General features: G+C 38.2%; 1 protein-coding gene across 1 annotated transcript in view; it reads right to left on the bottom strand.

Moving 5' to 3' along the window:
• The window catches only part of Gnat3 (G protein subunit alpha transducin 3), a 55806-nt gene extending 39185 nt beyond the window's left edge, over positions 1 to 16621 (bottom strand). Inside the window, exon 1 of the mRNA XM_021162702.1 lies at positions 16374 to 16621. Within this exon, the coding sequence (XP_021018361.1) occupies positions 16374 to 16491 (118 nt within the window). The 5' untranslated portion in view covers positions 16492 to 16621. The remainder of the gene's footprint in view (positions 1 to 16373) is intronic.
• Positions 16622 to 17070: the final 449 nt, after the last annotated feature.

Genomic DNA, 17070 nt, shown 5'->3' with positions numbered 1-17070 from the left:
ACTCCCTTCATTAGCAAGGTTTTTCCTTCTCTGATCTTGTCTGTGGAATCTAAGCCTCCAAACACACCTCTATCTGAGGAATGTCTTGTAGCTTCAATAAGATTGTAGGACCAATTTCTTTTCTCCTGACAGAACCTGTTCAGCCAGCACCTGAGATTCCCGAAATGCTTCCCCATGCTAATGAGGGACTCCAGGTTCCCTAAGTCCCCAGCCAATGACCTTTGCCTCTACTGGATGTCCCTACCCTCGGTCCCCCAAAACTTTTTAAACCTTCAATCACCCCAAGTAATGTTGATCTGTCTACTGACATCAGATCCCATTGCAGTCTTTCTCCATGCAACTCACAAGGCTCTGAAACCACTCCTCCTCCAGCCTCCGCACCCCACCCCTCTAGGTTTCTGCACCCACTTTCCTTATAGATTGCATTGGCCAACAATCTAGGAGCAGAGAGACCCACAAAGTGTCAACTTCTCATCATATTTAGTCTTTTTCAGGAATAACATGTCACACTCAATAATTCTCATGAGTAAAATTAAAAATCTCCATCATTTACATGAAAGCCATTCAAACTTACTGAACTGAAAGATGAAAGGAAAAAGAAAAGAAACACGGTTCATGTACCTTTGGAGATGAAGAAATATATTTTATTTACGTATGTAACTTAAGCTAGTTTCCATACATTTCTGGTTTTTACTAGACAGGGTGATTATTAAGTTTCATCTCTGTGATCATCAGTTTCCTTGCTTATCAAATCATATTATCGGTGTGCACCTCTTAGGGCTTTTGGAGAACAAATTACAGATACAAATGACTTGGAGAATACTGTCTCCTCCGATGTGGCAAATATGCTTTTGTAAGACCCCCCAACTCAATGTGTTTCTTAGACCCCTAGAAACGAAGCCCAGCATGGAGTTCTTTGTTCTTTTGCCTTCAGCCTGAGAGAATGATGACCACAGGGTGACCTGTCCAGGCGCCTAACCTATAGTATAAGGGACCAGGAATGTTTGCCAAAGATAGCCTATAACCTTTCCATGAGAGATGAGCTGTAATTCACCATCCCCATTCTTATGATGTTTACTCAGCTTCCCCATTGTTTGTGGTTCTAACCACCCCTCACTTTATGATTTATTCTTTAAAAACCCCTCGACTGCAACTGCTGGGGGTCGATCTCCTTTGCCCCTGTGTGGGTTACAAGCTCGGCCTCAGCATGCTGATACTTGAATAAACCTCATGCGATATTGCATCAAGAACGTCAGCTCATCCCCGGACTTGAGCGAGAGTCTCCCCAGAAATGGGGGTCTTTCACTTTCATCTGTTTAAAAACACTTCAAGTAAAGTATCTTCCACTCTTTTATTTGTGACTTTATATTTTATTACTTTTTAATATTTTCCATATATCTGTCTATGGGTATATACTCACAAGGGCAAGCTCTCAGAGCGTCTAGAAAAGAACACTAAATCGCCTGCAGTTGGAATTAAAAGAATCTGAGTCTCCTGATGTGGGTGTTGGGAACTGAACTCAGGACCTGTGGAAGAGCTTTAAGCGTTTTGTCCTCTGAGTTTCTCTCCAGCCCTTCCATTCCTTAATAATTTCTTAGGGATCATGCTTGCTAGACTCCCTAGACTCTGCCCACACCATGCCAGTGCCAAGGTTCTGAGACTTCTGCTATTGCTGCAGTGGGTGTTTAAGAGCACTGATATCCAGGTATAACAACATGAGGAAGCCACGTCAGCCACAGCCTTTTGTTTTAAATAAAACACTTTTCAAAGTACATACTATGATTAGTATGTCTTCATTTTTTTTTTGACCTTACTGTTTTGTTATGTTTCTTTCATACATTTTGCCCACAGTTGTTCAAAACTTTCAATGTTTCTCAACGTGAATTCATCCACAAATAATAAATTTGATTTTCTTGAACTGCATTATGAATATGTATTACATTCCACTTTGCTTATTTGAAACATATTTCTAAAGTAGAATTTTCTCAAACTTCTGTTGACTTTAAGTCAAGAAAAAGAATAAAAACCATTGAGTTTTTATTTATTTTCTGCAATTTCGCATCAATCACATTCTTAATTTGTTCTATCTTTGTGTGTTATCAACAGAGCCTACTTGATTGAGATTCATACCTATGTACCTTCACCCAAATGCCTTGTATCTGCCTAGAGCTTGACAAGGGACGAGTCAAGGGCAGGGAAACCTCAGTGTTTATTCTGTTAACAGGAAACACATTTATCATCATGATTCCTTCTTTAGTGTCTATAGACAACAATATTAATGTTGCTCATCATTAAGTGTGATATTTATATTTCTGCAGACTATCTATAAGGGACTTCCTTTCTCTTTCTAGTTTGTTTTGGATAGGTACAGATGAACATTTTGATTTATCCTTTCACCTCTCTTGATATAATTATCATGACTTATTAACATGACTATTATTGACATAACTATTATTAACAGTATTACATGATGGCGTTGTAAATGTCAATGAATGTCCTGATAGAATTTAGCCACTGTTCTTGGGATTACATAATTCCTGTCATCCCATTTTGATTTTGGTTTTCATATATTACTTTCACCAGTCTGCCAATATATTATTTTAATGTTTTACAAAATGACAATTTTGTGTGTGTGTGTCAATCAAATGTTTTCAATTAACTGACAAAACTTTCCTATATATGTTTATGCAATCCTAAAATTATCTGTCCATGGAATTTTGGTAGGATTTATCTGTAAAGTAATATAAAAAATTAAGTACTCTTTTATTTTGCAAAACAAAATATGAGTTGAACAATATTTTCCACAAACATTTTATCTAAGTTAAAAAGATGGAAACTTGAGAAGATAGTGGTTCAGACTCCTGTATTTACATCACTTGCCTTTATCAGTTATTAATGCTTACATCTTCACAATCTCTACCATTAACAGACATTTGTGTTCCCATCCAGATATGTGTGAGTATTTTTACTTTGGTTTTGCTTTGAAAAGCAACTAGCCACTTTGGCAATCAGTATTTCCAAGTGCATATTCTAAGAAGCTCATTCCCTGTTAACTGTAATACTACTTATGTGCATAAGGAAATTTATCTTAAAGTGTTCTCCAATGAACCCTGAATATTCAAAATTATCTCATTGTTGCACAAAGTCTTTTTATTCACTTTATATTTCATAGATTCAACATCCTCTCACAAATTATATATTTTTGTTGTTACCTTAATTTTTAAAGTTCAGAATAATTCCCAGGTATTCTTGTTGATATGTTTATTTGTCTTTATGGTGGTAACACTTTCCCAAAGTTTGAGATTATTTTATTATGTAGAATTGAGTAATCTGTTTTGTTTGATTCTTGTTTTAAGTGTAAATGCATTCATATAAATTTTACATGAAAATGTTGTGGTTTTTCAGTCTATCATATTAGAAAGTACATGGTGTCAGATAAAACTCCATGCCAGTTGTCCTGCCTCAGAACTTATAAGCATCTCAATTCCACAAAATTTCTTATCAGATAAACTGCTTCCACATGTCTCACCAAGAAGAAACTATATTGACTCATATCTTTCCTTTTAGCAACCTTTTATTTGAATATTCCAACTTCCCATTTCATACTCATTATGAAAATATCTGATGATGTTCTAATTACCACAGTATATAACTGAAAATTATAGTTTGCTGTGATTATTTGTTTCATGGGCTATTCTTATCCATTCTTATCAACAGGTGGCAATACTAATAAGTAAGGGGGAGCAAAGGATGGGCATATCAATCATATTTCAACAGTATTTCCAAAATCATATTTCACTTCATTAGATTTTTGAAAACTATTTCAAAGATGTCTTTTTAATCTTAACATTATACCCTTTAGGTCAGAAAATGAAGAAATTGAAATAGAGAATTATGTAATTTTTTCTTCTGTTTTAGCCTATTTTAGATAGCCATCTCTTTGTCTAAATATTCTTTAATTTTGACAATAATAGTATGTACAACCTTTTAGGATGAAGTGATGTTCTCAAAGAAAGCTTTTGTTAGTTACAAGGCTGTCCTGTATGCATTTGTATGGTAATGGAATATGTAAATAAGGCAACTAAAAAATTGAGTATATCAGACATATTGCCCTCATCATAATTATTCCTTCTTAGAACATGCTTCTATTGTTGGTGAGAGCAGAAACTTGTACTAGCACACTCTGGAAATCATTTTGGCAGTTTCTTAGAAAATCGGGAAGAGATTTACCTCAAGACACAACAATAGGAGTCTAGGCACATACCCAAAAGATGCTGCACTATACCACAAAGACAATTGCTCAACTATGCTCACAGCAGCTTTATTTGAAATAACCAGAAACTGGAAATAACTCAGATGTCCCTCAACTGAAAAATGGATACAGAAAATGTGGTTCAGCTACATAATGGAATACTAGTCAGCTATTAAAAACAAGGACACTATGAATTTTGAAGGGAAATGGATAGAATTAGAAAATATTATCTTGTGTGAGGTAACTCGGACCCCCAAAACAAATGCATGGTATGTACATGGTAAGTAGATATTATCCATAAAGTACAGAATAACCATGCTATAATCCACAGACCTAAAGAAGCCAAATAAAAAGGAGGGCCCAAGAGAGAATTTTGAATCTATCTCAGAAGGGGAAATAAAATACATATCAGAGGTGGAGGGAGGGAGGGAGGGAGGGAACTGGGTGAGAGAGGGACTAGAGAGGAGCAGAACAGGGCAAGGATCAGGTGTAGGGAGAGCAGGGGAGAGAGAATGGAAATCTGAAGTAGGGGTGGAGGCAATCTCTAGGATAAGCCAGAGACCTGGATGTGAGGAGGCCCCAGGGTATCTATTTGTGGCAGTTATTGACTCCACAAGTTGAGACTCCTGGCAGTGAGGGATATGGATCCTGACGTAGCCATTTACTGTAGCCAGGCAGAACTCCCAGTGGAGGGATAAGGACAGCAACCCATCCACAAAACCTTTGACACAAAACTTGTCCTAGATATGCAGGGGCAAAGATAGAGCAGAGATGGGGGGAATGACCAACTAATAACTAGTTTAAATTGAGACCTATCTGTCTTAGTCAGGGTTTCTATTCCTGTACAAATATCAAGACCAAGAAACAAGTTGGGGAGGAAAGCAATGACCACATTGCTGTTCATCATTGAAGGAAGTCAAGACAGGAACTCAAGCAGGTCAGGAAGCAGGAGCTGATGCAGAGGCCATGGAGGGATCTTTTTTACTGGCTTGCTTCCACTGGTTTGCTCACCTTGCTTTCTTATAGAACCAAGACTACCAGCCCAGAGATGGTCCCACCCACAAGGGGCCCTCCACCTTGACCACTAATTAAGAAAATGCCTTACAGCTGAATCTCATGGAGGCACATCCCCAACTGAAGCTCCTTTCTCTGTGATAACTCCAGCCTGTGTCAAGTTGACACACAAAACCAGCCAGTACAATTGACCACTTGTCAACTTGACACACAAACATATCACTATTAAGCCTCAACCCTTACTTTCTTATTCATCCCCAAGATCTAAATGATTTTTAAAAGTCCCACAGTCTTGTATATTAAAGTTCAATCTCTTTAAAATGTTCAATATCTTTTAAAATCCAAAGTCTCTTAACTGTGGGCTCCACTATCAAAAGCAAAAGTCAATCTCCAACCATCCAGTGTCTGGGATCCAACTCACGATCTTCTCGGCTCCTCCAAGGGCTTGGGTCACTTCTCCAGCATTGCCCTTTGTAGCACACACGTTATCTTCTAGGCTCCAGATGCCTGTACTCCACTGTTGCTGCTGTTCTTGGTGGTCATCTCATGGTACTGGCATCTCCAAAACAATGCATGATCCCTTCAGTCCTGGGCCATCAATTGCAACTGAGGTTGCACCTTCACCAATGGCCTTCCATGGCCTCTCACAGTGCCAAGTCTCAGATGCTCTGCATGACCCCTTCATGCCTTCAAAAACAGTACCACCTGGGTGACTCTTACACATTACCAAGTCCTGCTGCTGCATGAGGTACAACTTTGGCTATCTCTGAAACACAGCCTCTTTGTACTCTCAGAAAACACTTCCCAGAAGATGTCACCTCAATGATGCTGGTCTCTTCTCTCTTTTTTTTTTTATTAGGTATTTTCCTCATTTACATTTCCAATGCTATCCCAAAAGTCCCCCATACCCTCTCCCCCACCCACTCCCCTACCCACCCACTCCCACTTTTTAGCCCTGGTGTTCCCCTGTACTGGAGCATATAAAGTTTGCAAGTCCAAGGGCTTCTCTTTCCAGTGATGGCCGACTAGGCCATCTTTCGATACATATGCAGCTAGAGTCAAGAGCTCCAGGGTATTGGTTAGTTCATAATGTTGTTCCACCTATAGGGTTGCAAATCCCTTTAGCTCCTTGGGTACTTTCTCTAGCTCCTCCATTGGGGGCCCTGTGATCCATCCAATAGCTTCTTAATCAACACTAATTTCTTAGCTCCAGCTAACCAGCATCAATAGTCCCAGTAATACAAAGGTTTCACTTTAGTAGTTTTGGTATCTTGTTAATCACAGCTGATTCTTCAGCCCCAGTTAACCAGAACCACAGAATCTTCCCAATCAAAATAGCAATGGCCCTGAAAAGAGTCTTTAATCTTTCCTCTGAAATTTTACAAGCCAGGCCTCCATCTTCTGCACTGTTCTCAACATTATCTTCCAAGCTCCTANACAACATCTGACAGAGCTCTTAACACTGAATAGATCCTCTAACCTAAAGTTCCAAAGTCCTCCCCAAAACATGGTCAGGTTGTCACAGAAATACCCCACTATGCTGGTACCAATTTGTCTTAGACAGAGTTTCTATTCCTGCACAAACATCATGACCAAGAGGCAAGTTGGGAAGGAAAGGATTTGTTCAGCTTACACTTCCATACTGTTGTTCATCACCAAGGAAGTCAGGACTGGAACTCAAGCAGGTCAGAAAGCATTTGATGTAATAGAGAGCTATAATTTTTGTTGCTAAACCAAAATCTGGTTCAGCCATATCTAAAGGGAATTGTCAAAGTCATAAAGCCACCATAATTGCATGACAGAGATCCAGCCAACTGGAGCTAAGTGATGGCGTAGATTTCATCCAGACTTCCATGCTTCATCTTGATCCTCACGTGTTACCTGAGAACACGTTGGGAAGCTTTTAGTATTTGCACCACCTGGGGATACTAGACAGATGGGAATTTCCTTGTGAATCATTTCTTCCTCCTTCCAGGAATACTGCTTCTATGCTTCCCTAGGAAAGGCCTGAAAATCCTAAGCCCTCCTACTTTTAGGGAGATATCCTTATCTGGCCCTACTTAACCACCTTTCTTAAACCCTGAAGGTTGTGCACAAAGAAGCCAGAGATCTCCTTCTGAGGCTCTAGCTCCAAGATACTCTTGGAATATGTGCCCATTAGGTGAAGGATAGTCAGAATAAAGTGAACTTTAAAAGGTAAACAAGCTTGACAGTTGTGGCACCTGCCTTTAATCCCAGTACTTGGGAGGCAGAGGCAGGCTGATGTCTGAGTTAGAGGCCAGCCTGGTCTACAGAGTGACTTCCAGGACAACCAAGGGTACACAGAGAAACCCTGTCTCAAAAAAAAAGGGAAAAAAAAAGAAAGAAAGAAAAGAAAAATAAACATGTAAACACGATTCAGTTGGCAGCAATTCAGATTAAAAGCCTCTTCTTATTACACACTGAGGCAATTATGTGATATAAGATTTGGGGCCACATATGATATGCCCCTCAAGAAAAAAATACAGCAACAAAGTTAGAAGTTATCTCTACCTCACAAAGAGGCTTATACTAATGGACAAAGAATGGTGAGGAAAAATGATAAAAGAATGAAGTATTAAGACCTCCCCTTCTTAGAAAAGTTAGCTTGTGCAGAGCCATGTGGTATAGCCTATGACCAAGGAACAAAAGAATACCAAGACTAGACACATAATAAATTTTACAATGATATAAACTTTTTATTATGGCAGAAAATGAATAATAACTGCAGCAACGTTTGCCTCAGGATTTTTCTTAGGTCTAATAACAACTAACACTCTGGCCATTAAAAGTTGCTAATATGCTGCACGGACATGACAATGTGCCCAGGCTGGCTTGGAGATTTTCTTTCTGTATAGTGCCTGGGAAGCCACAAGAGCTACATATGCCTCTAGATTCTGAAAAGTTGGATTGTGGGCTTGATGAGGTAAAGTGATTATAAAAGATAACTCTGTTTGCCACTGTTTATCAACAATGAATCAAACTAATGACCAAGAGGGGGTTAAAAAACATGTCTAGGGACAAAAATGATATGATGTCTGTTTTGAAACAATATGATTGAACAATTCCTGCCTACTGAGTTAGTTCTACATAAATAAAGAAGCACTCTGACTGCCAGTCAGTCAGGGTGCAAGATTTTCCCTGACCCCCATGCCTGATTCAGCCCTCCCTCTCTGATTCTGTGAGACCCCGACTTAGAGTGTTTCTCCCTGGAAGGTAAAGCCCCTGGATGTTCCCCAAGCTTGTTTTCCCTGATCTCTAAAAATACAGCTAAAAAGAAGCTCTTTGTTCTCTATAGCCAGCAAAAGGCTTTTTTTTTATACTGTACAACCAGAGATGCTGGCCTTCCTGTGCCGAGGACACGGAGATAAAAATTCAGAAAGAACTCACTCCTCACTCCTGCCTTGTAAATGTCACCAAGGACACCTGAAAGAGAAGAACTCCTCCCAACTCTCCTCCCAACTCCTCCCAACTCTCCTCCCAACTCCTCCCAATTCCTCCCAATTCCTCAGCTAGCTGTTAAAAGCCCCCTACTGTCACTTCTCGGGTCGAACTCCCCTGCCCTGAGAGGTGCGAGGGGTTCATCCTCAGCTAGCTGATAATAAAACCTCTTGCAGCTTGCATCAGGTGTGGTCTTCTCTCGGGACAGTGGGGTGTTGGCCAGTTCATCCTGGGACTTGAGCAGAGGCCCGGCATCTGAGGCCTTACAATTCCTTATCTCCTCCGTGGGACCTGGCCCCCACTGGGACTGGCCCCCACCAGATATCTCAGAGTTACACATCTTAAGTAAATCACTCCTCATTCTTCTTCCTCAGATTCCCATGTGCCTGGCATTTCACACATTGTCAGTAATCCACTATGTTTTCTTCTGACTTACTATAACATGAAATCAAACACCATATTTTGGTGGCTTTTGTCTTTCAATGCTTTCTCCAAACATTTTGCCTTAACTCATATCAAATCAAATAGTTTCATAATAGTGAAAATTTTTCTAGTACATCTTCCAATCTTATTTTTTTCTCATAAAATTATTGTCCCATTTGACCCATGTGGTAGTTGGAGGATAAATGGATAGATAGATAGACAGATAGATAGATATTACTAATTAGTACATATCAATCCATGTATTTGAAACTAGACAGTACTTTGCTGATGATGAGTTCATCAAACTAGGGATGAACTCATCTGAAAACATAGGGCTTTTCTTTAGCTCTGCTTCTTCATGTGACATGTAGCTTGTGTTCTTGTCACTGAGAACAACTCAGGAATACTTCAGGCTCTCCTTCTATCACTCCTCTGCTTTTATAAATCCATGTGTTTCTGTGCTCATCTGTACACATTCAGATTACAGGCAAGTAAAAAGAGACACCAGAGGGCATAGACTAATTTTCAAATTATAAGCATTTTGAACTCTTTAAAAAAACAGCCATATCAAGTGAATCCAGGGGTTTATAAGGCAAATGAAAACGTTTTATGCTGAAGGAGAGGATTGGCTTGATTCCTCAGGAGGAAGGACCCAGAGGACTTTGAAGCTGGCAACATTTACCACAATATATTGAACAAAATTACCAAGAGATAGAATGCATCAAATTTAGTAAACCACAGTGGAAATTACTCTTCAGTAAAATGTTATCATAGTATAAAGCCAGGAAATAAAAATGAAATTATACTTCCTCAAAACTAGATGTAATAGTTTGGTTTTATTTGGGGATGCCCATTGGCCATTGCCTAATTACAAGCTAGTGTTCATCTGGCTAACCATTGTTTCGCTGTAAGGTAAAGGTTGTCTGTCTGAGATGAGGTAGAAGGAGACTCACCTTGACAATGTTGCTGGGAATATGACTTCTAGAATATTGTAGCAGGAGATTGGTTATTGGTTCCACTCAAGTCAAAACTATATTTTTCAGCCAAGAAACTGAAAATGTATTGTTTTATTTCATAATACCTGGTAATGACGTTAATTAGGAATTTACAGAGAAGTCAAAGAATCAATAAGGGCTAAAATGGTGTTAGTCAAAACTACTTGGGAAGAGTATTGTATAACAAGAAGAAGTGAAAAATTTTGAGGGATTATGTTGGATTAAAGAATTGAATATCAATTAGGATAGAAGATAAAGATAGTGAGGTATTCTTAGATTTTTAGGAAAACCACAGAGGAAGTGATAAGTTTTAGTCAAAGAGAATGTTATTTATATTTTAATTCCAAAAAATAATTTAGAATATGTGGGAAAGTATGAAGGACTGCAAAATATAAACTATATTTAGATGGGTTATAGAAGGAATGATTCTTACTAGGAATATTATTCTGTTGGAAAATAAAATCCCATGGTAACAATTCAACATGTGTTCTGTGTTATTTGCTTTGGGAGCTAATAATCAGGGCCAATATTTTCATCATATTTTGATTAAATCAAACCCTTGAGTTCCCTTTCTTCGCTCCAAGACTACATTATTGCATTTCTACATTAGGATTGGGAGAAAAAATAAATATAGTTATGGGCTCTGAACTTTAGTTCAATGTTTTACATAAAAGGGTTTTTAAACATATGGATACATATGGACCAGGGTTGTTAAGACTGTACAGTATGTCACCATCCTTCTCTACAGCATCTTGTAAAGGTAAATAATTACATTAATTTCTCATGTTACTTATATAAATGATTTCAAAAGTACAGTGCTATATAGTCAAAGAGTCAAGTCTAATACAATCTCTATGCTCGGTTTTTAGAACTTATCACAGTATGGAATTTGGGCGTGGTTACTGTCAATCCAATTTAAACAAAACAAAACATGGCTGTATAACCGTCTATCTTAGGGGGTACTTACTATTGTTGATTACATTGATATGGAATCAAACTCCTTTCTATGTATTTATGTTTATCACCATGAATAAGGCTACTCACAACCTCAGTCACAGAAGCTATGGACTCTGATAAGTGTGGAGAATAGACACATGGCTACTGGAAGTGCTGAGAGTAAAAAGTGCTTGAATGCTTGTTCATACCATCTAAGGCTGAGAGAACTCTTCAGAAAAGAGAAAGAAAGCAATGTAACAGTTTAAAGACAGAGAAAAGAATTACAAAATGCTGTCCTCTGAGCTTGACATAGCCATTGCAATTGTGAACTCACAGCAGCTGACATTGCTTGCACTAAGCCTGCACAAAACTGGGCCTATTAGCAGGCAGGTAGGTGTGGAGGTGAGTGCTTGTGAGGCTCTGTGTACTTCCCTTACCCCTGCTGAACTATAGGCTACTGGGATGTCAAGAAGGAAGAGAAGTGATGATCTATCTGTACACTAATGAACCCACCAGGCTTCAGTGAATGTTTGAAACTTAGAGATCTAGAGATAGATGGCCCTGGTTAAAATTACCACAGAACCAACCAAAAGAACAACCAACCATAACACTACACCATTATGTACGTGTACCACATTTTCTTTATCCATTCTTAGGCTGGAGCACATCTAGGTTACTTCAGTTTCTGGTTATTATAAATAAACCCATGGAGTAGACATGGTGAGCCAGTGCCCTTGTGGAAGGATGGAGTGTTCTTAGAGTATACATCAGGAATTCTATAGCTGGGTCTTGAGGGAGATTGATTCCCAGCTTCCTAAGAAACAGTATTGCTTTTCATGTTGCTTGTACAAGTTTGCACCTGCAGCAGCAATGAAATAGTGTTCTCTCTCCTTCTCCTCATTCTTGCTAGTGTGACTTGTCACTTCTTTCATTGAACCTAACCATTCTGAAGGGTGTAAGTTGAGATTTTAAAGTAGTTTCGATTTCCATTTTTCAGATGGCTAGAGTTTTGAATATTTCTTTCTTTGTTTCTCAGACATTTGAGAGTCTAAAACTGACCACATGAAATTAGAAAACAAACAAACAAAAAGAAACAAAACAAAACAACAATATCCCAAGGGAGGTAACCCAGACCCAGAAAGATGAATATGGTATATATTCACTTACAAGTGGATATTAGCAGTTAAGTAAATAATAACCAAGCTACAATCTTTACACCCAGAGAGCTTAGGTAAAGTGGAAGGGTCGTGTGTAGGCTGCATGGATCTCTCTGAAAGGGAAAAGTATAACACATTTATGGATATATGGGGATTGGGGAGGAAGCAGGTGTAGGGGTAGGAGGATGGGTTGAAGGAAAAAATAGAGGGAGAGATGCCTGGAATTGAGAAGCATTTGAGGGCTGATATGGAAACCTAGTAAAGTGACAACTTCTTGGAATATATGAAAGTGGTCCTAATAAGGACTTCTAGTAATGAGGGATATAGAGTCACAACTGGCCAGTTCCTTTAGCCAGGAGATGCTGCCAGTGGTGGGAATGGATCACATTCAATTGAGTTTTTGGCCTAGGGGTCCCTTGGGAATTTCCGAACATTCTGGGTTTTTTTTCTTTTTTTTTTTTTTTTTGCCCCCTGCAAACTGACAGTGGGGCCCTATTGCCCAGGACAACACTACTACCCATTGAACATGAAAATTTGAGCTGTTTCCTACATAGAGCCCTTACCTCTGAAGGCTAATGAAAAAGGACCAGGGACACCAACCCAGCCACAAAACCTTTGACCTACATGTTCTCCTGCCTGCAAAAGATCTAAGCTAGTAGTAGCACAGAACTTGTGGGAGTAACCAACCAATGTCTCATTTGACTTAAGGCTCAGTCCTTGGGACAAACCATACTTGACACTGATTGGGTAACCAAGAACAAGAGACTAGATAGCCCAGAGAACTAGGGTAAAATAAAAAATAACTGTCAAAAAAAATGACAATAAAGTGAGTCCTAATGATATCCTGTTATACACACAGAGCAGTGTCTTATCCAGTCATCATCAGAGAGACTTCTGGTAGCAGATGGAATAAATACAGATATCTACAGCTAGATATTACTCATAAAGAGAGATACCTATCCCACCTTATAGCTCTTCTAAAAGAAGGGATGGGAAGTTTGCAAGAGCCAGATGGTATGGATGATACCAGGAGAGTAAGCTCTCTTCTGAGTCAACTAAGCAAGGTCCATATTGACTCACAGAGACTGCAGCAGAAGTCACAGGGCCTACATGGGTCTGTACCAGGTCCTCTGTGTGCATATTATAGTCATTTGCTTCATATTTTAATAACAATCATGACTGTGAGAATGAGTGCGTCTCTGACTCTTGTGCCTATTCTTGAGAGACTTTTCCTCCTATTGGGTTGTCATGTCTGACTTTGAAATGATATTGTTTGCTGTATTCCATTATATTTTACTTTGTTGTGTTTAGTTGTTATCTCTTGGAAGCCTGTTCTAATGAGACACAAAAGAGGAATGGATAGAGAGAGGAAGGGGAGTGGGGAGGCACTGGGAGGAGTAGAGAGATGGTGACAGTAATTAGGATATTTTATACAAGAAAAGAACATATTTAAATTTAAAAACTGATTGTCAACTAAGAGAGAGAGAGAAAAAAAAAGAAAACAACGTAGGCAAAGGACTTGTAGAGGGGAGCAGCCCTCTCAATTCACTGATTCCTATTTTCATTAACACAATGCTTACCTCTGCTACTCAGTGCATGATAAATAAGAAACTTCCTGTTCTATGCTTTGGCACCTAGAAATTAACTAGACAGTGAAGATCAAAGCAAGATGGAATGCACCAGGTTTTGTTTAGTTTTGTTTTGTATATTTCTTCTCTGTTTTGTAAGTACAAGATTAAATTCCGAATTGTCCATGATCATGGTTAAGCTTTGATGTCACACACTGTATGATATCTTAATGAAGCCAAGATTAAGATGAAAAAATACAGTGTAGCTAATGTGAGTTTAGTTAAAAATGAAAACAAAACAGATTTTATTGTTTTGAATTTGACATCAAAATTAAGTTTAGAGTTCAGAGTTCAAAAGGAAAATGCAGTCAAATGTTTCAAATATAAATCAAAATAGGGAAAACTGAAGACTGATTTATTTTATTAAATTAAGTCTGAGCAGCTCAGCATTGTTATAGTAGCATGATAATGAATATATAAAACTCTTATCATCTTGGATAAATGAAAGATATAATATTACTACTGATGATTCTTTCTTAACCCTGTTAATAAAAGTTACTCTTTCAACTTAATGAAGCCCATGAAGTTGCTAATTGTTCAAGAACAATTGGAATGCTTTTATTTCCATTTTCAGAGCTTTACATATAGCAAATGGTGCCCAGACAGTTATCACTCTAGAGTGTTTAGCATTTCTGCATATAGAAGTCAATGCATATAATAGTTGGTCAACTCTTGATTCATAATTTGGGAAAACTCAATTTTCTCCATTACCCCTTTTTATTTGGAGGCCTTGATTTTCATTGACACATTTTCAGTCACCTCTCCATATTCTTTTACCCTGTTCTTCCCCAGCACAATCTCCTGTGCAGTTGGTCAGTTACTCCAGCACACCAACCACAGCATCATACCTCTGTGGAGGTTTAGCGATATCGTCCTTGTAACTGGTAATTGATCCATTTCAGGGATTTAGCTTAGGATTTGTGCTTTTATAAAGTAAGAGAAAATATTTCTAAATGGTGTGTTGAAAATGTTTTTCATTTCTTTTTGAAATTTATCTCAGCATGTAGACTTACCTTTTATTAACTTAATGTGTGTGTGTGTGTGTGTGTGTGTGTGTGTGTGTGTGTGAGAGAGAGAGAGAGAGAGAGAGAGAGAGAGAGAGAGAGAGAGAGAGAGAGAGCCTGCAAGGGTGGGGAAGTCAAAGAGGCAGGACCTTGAAGAAGTTGATCAGTTGTATCCACAGGCAAGAAACAAACAGCAGGTGTTGCATGACCATGCAAGTTCACTCTATCGCCACATTAGCACCATCGTGCCAATGCAAGAGAACACAAAAAGCATTAAAGGGAACACCTGACTTTTCATCTGATATTTGATGTACTTTCATGAGGTCTATATTATTTAGACTCCAAGGTAGGGCATCTGATAATTCTCTGGAATTAGGGAAAATACAATTGATGGTTTCAAATCACTTATCCATCATCTTCCTATAAATGGTTAGTGTCTAAGTGGACGTTTGTAGGACAATGAGAATGGCTTGTCAAAGAACTAGAGCAAGGAAAGAGAGACTCCCTTTCATGGAGAAACAAGAGACAGAGCCTACAGGCAGCTGCTGAAACAGTAGTGGGAGTACAGTAAAAGAACACTTAGAAAATGATAAATCCACAGTCCTGAAATAATAAATTACTTTGCATATAACTTATATCAGGGTAAATACACAGCTGCCAATAAGTTAGAGTTCTTGCTTGGATTAAGAGGTTGATTTTTATTTCTATATTGATTAAGAGGTTTCTTTTTATTTATTTTTTTATTTTGAGAATCATTTACATAATATTTTAACACAAGGTTAATCTTTCAACACCAAAGCTAACTGGCTGATTAGTTGGCCTATAGACTGATTGTGAAGAAACTGAAAACACAAACAAGAAAAGGAAGACTGAATCCACCCAATGCATCTTACTGGGTCATCTCCTGTAGTACACAATATATTTATCTAATACATGTTGCCATATTTTTGTGCTAAAAATATCATGGGTTTTAATACCCTAAATTATACCTTTTCTGCTTTCTCTAGAAGTCCACAGTGAAATTCCCCTTAAATCTTCCATGTTGCTCAGTTAAAAACAATTAGTATGCCCAACTCTGCCAGCTTGTTCCTCCAACAAGCAGTTACAAATTCTATTGTTTTATGTCAGTGACCACTGTGTGTCAAGCAGTTTCTGAAAAATGACTTGTCATTAAGTATTTTTCTTGTTATTTGGTAAACAATAGAATGCAACAAAATAACAATATGCATGAGTCTTCTTTGAGGAATGATACTCTGTAGTCTGTGAAAGACATAAACCAAGGCATCTAACATTTATTTCCTAAACAATGTAAAAAAAATGTGAAGCATAAAATAAATTATGAAATACATATAGGGTTCATGTGAAATCAGTACCCTTAGGATTGCAAACATATTCTTATATTAATCCTCCACGAAGTGAGAAATTTAAAATTTGAGAAAAGCAACTGTATCTGTCATAATTAAGGGGGAAAATCAGATGCTGAAAACAAAGGAGAAGCACATTACCTAGTAGCAGCAACTTCACAGTTCTTGCATCCCGTTCAGCGTCTTCCTGAAGCTTCTTCTCCAGTTCTTTGGACCTTCTGGACGATTCCTTGCTCTCTGAACTAATTCCACTTCCCATCTTTTGATGTTAGTGGCTGGGCAGTTGATTTGCTCAAACTTTTCAAACACGGAGCACAGCTGTAGTTCAGATATAGGACATATGAGCGGTGCTCACTACAACAGGCAGCAGCTACCCCTGCGCTCTCAATTCTGCTTTGACTAAGGGGATCTATTCCATCTGTCACCTGATCAAGAGGAAAAACCATGCAACTCCAATGGAAGCTTAAGAGGAAACTCATTATGCTTTCAAATTAAATGGTCACATCTGCCCCACCTTCAAAATCATGCTTACCTGCCTGAAAGTTTAGCACAAAACACATGGAAAGCATTCAAAATCTTGAAATTAAAGAAAACCTGTGATGGTTCAAGGGAAATGTTTCTTACCAACAGGAAATATTTATTATTGTTATTGTATTTACTATTAATCAAAAACACTTGCATTTTTATCTTTAGATACTTTGTTTTTCAGATTCTTCATAATTACCCCTTAGCCTCCAAGAGATTATGCATGATGCTATTCAAATTCCATTTTGCCTATTCTAAGATTGGTGCAAATATTGAGAATCTCTTAATATATCAATAAATTAGAAAACATTTA

The sequence above is a fragment of the Mus caroli genome, chromosome 5 (assembly GCF_900094665.2).
Source record: "Mus caroli chromosome 5, CAROLI_EIJ_v1.1, whole genome shotgun sequence".
In the NCBI taxonomy this organism is placed as follows: domain Eukaryota; kingdom Metazoa; phylum Chordata; class Mammalia; order Rodentia; family Muridae; genus Mus; species Mus caroli.
Note: the sequence above shows the minus strand (reverse complement) of the source record. Positions and strands in the feature narration are given on the sequence as shown.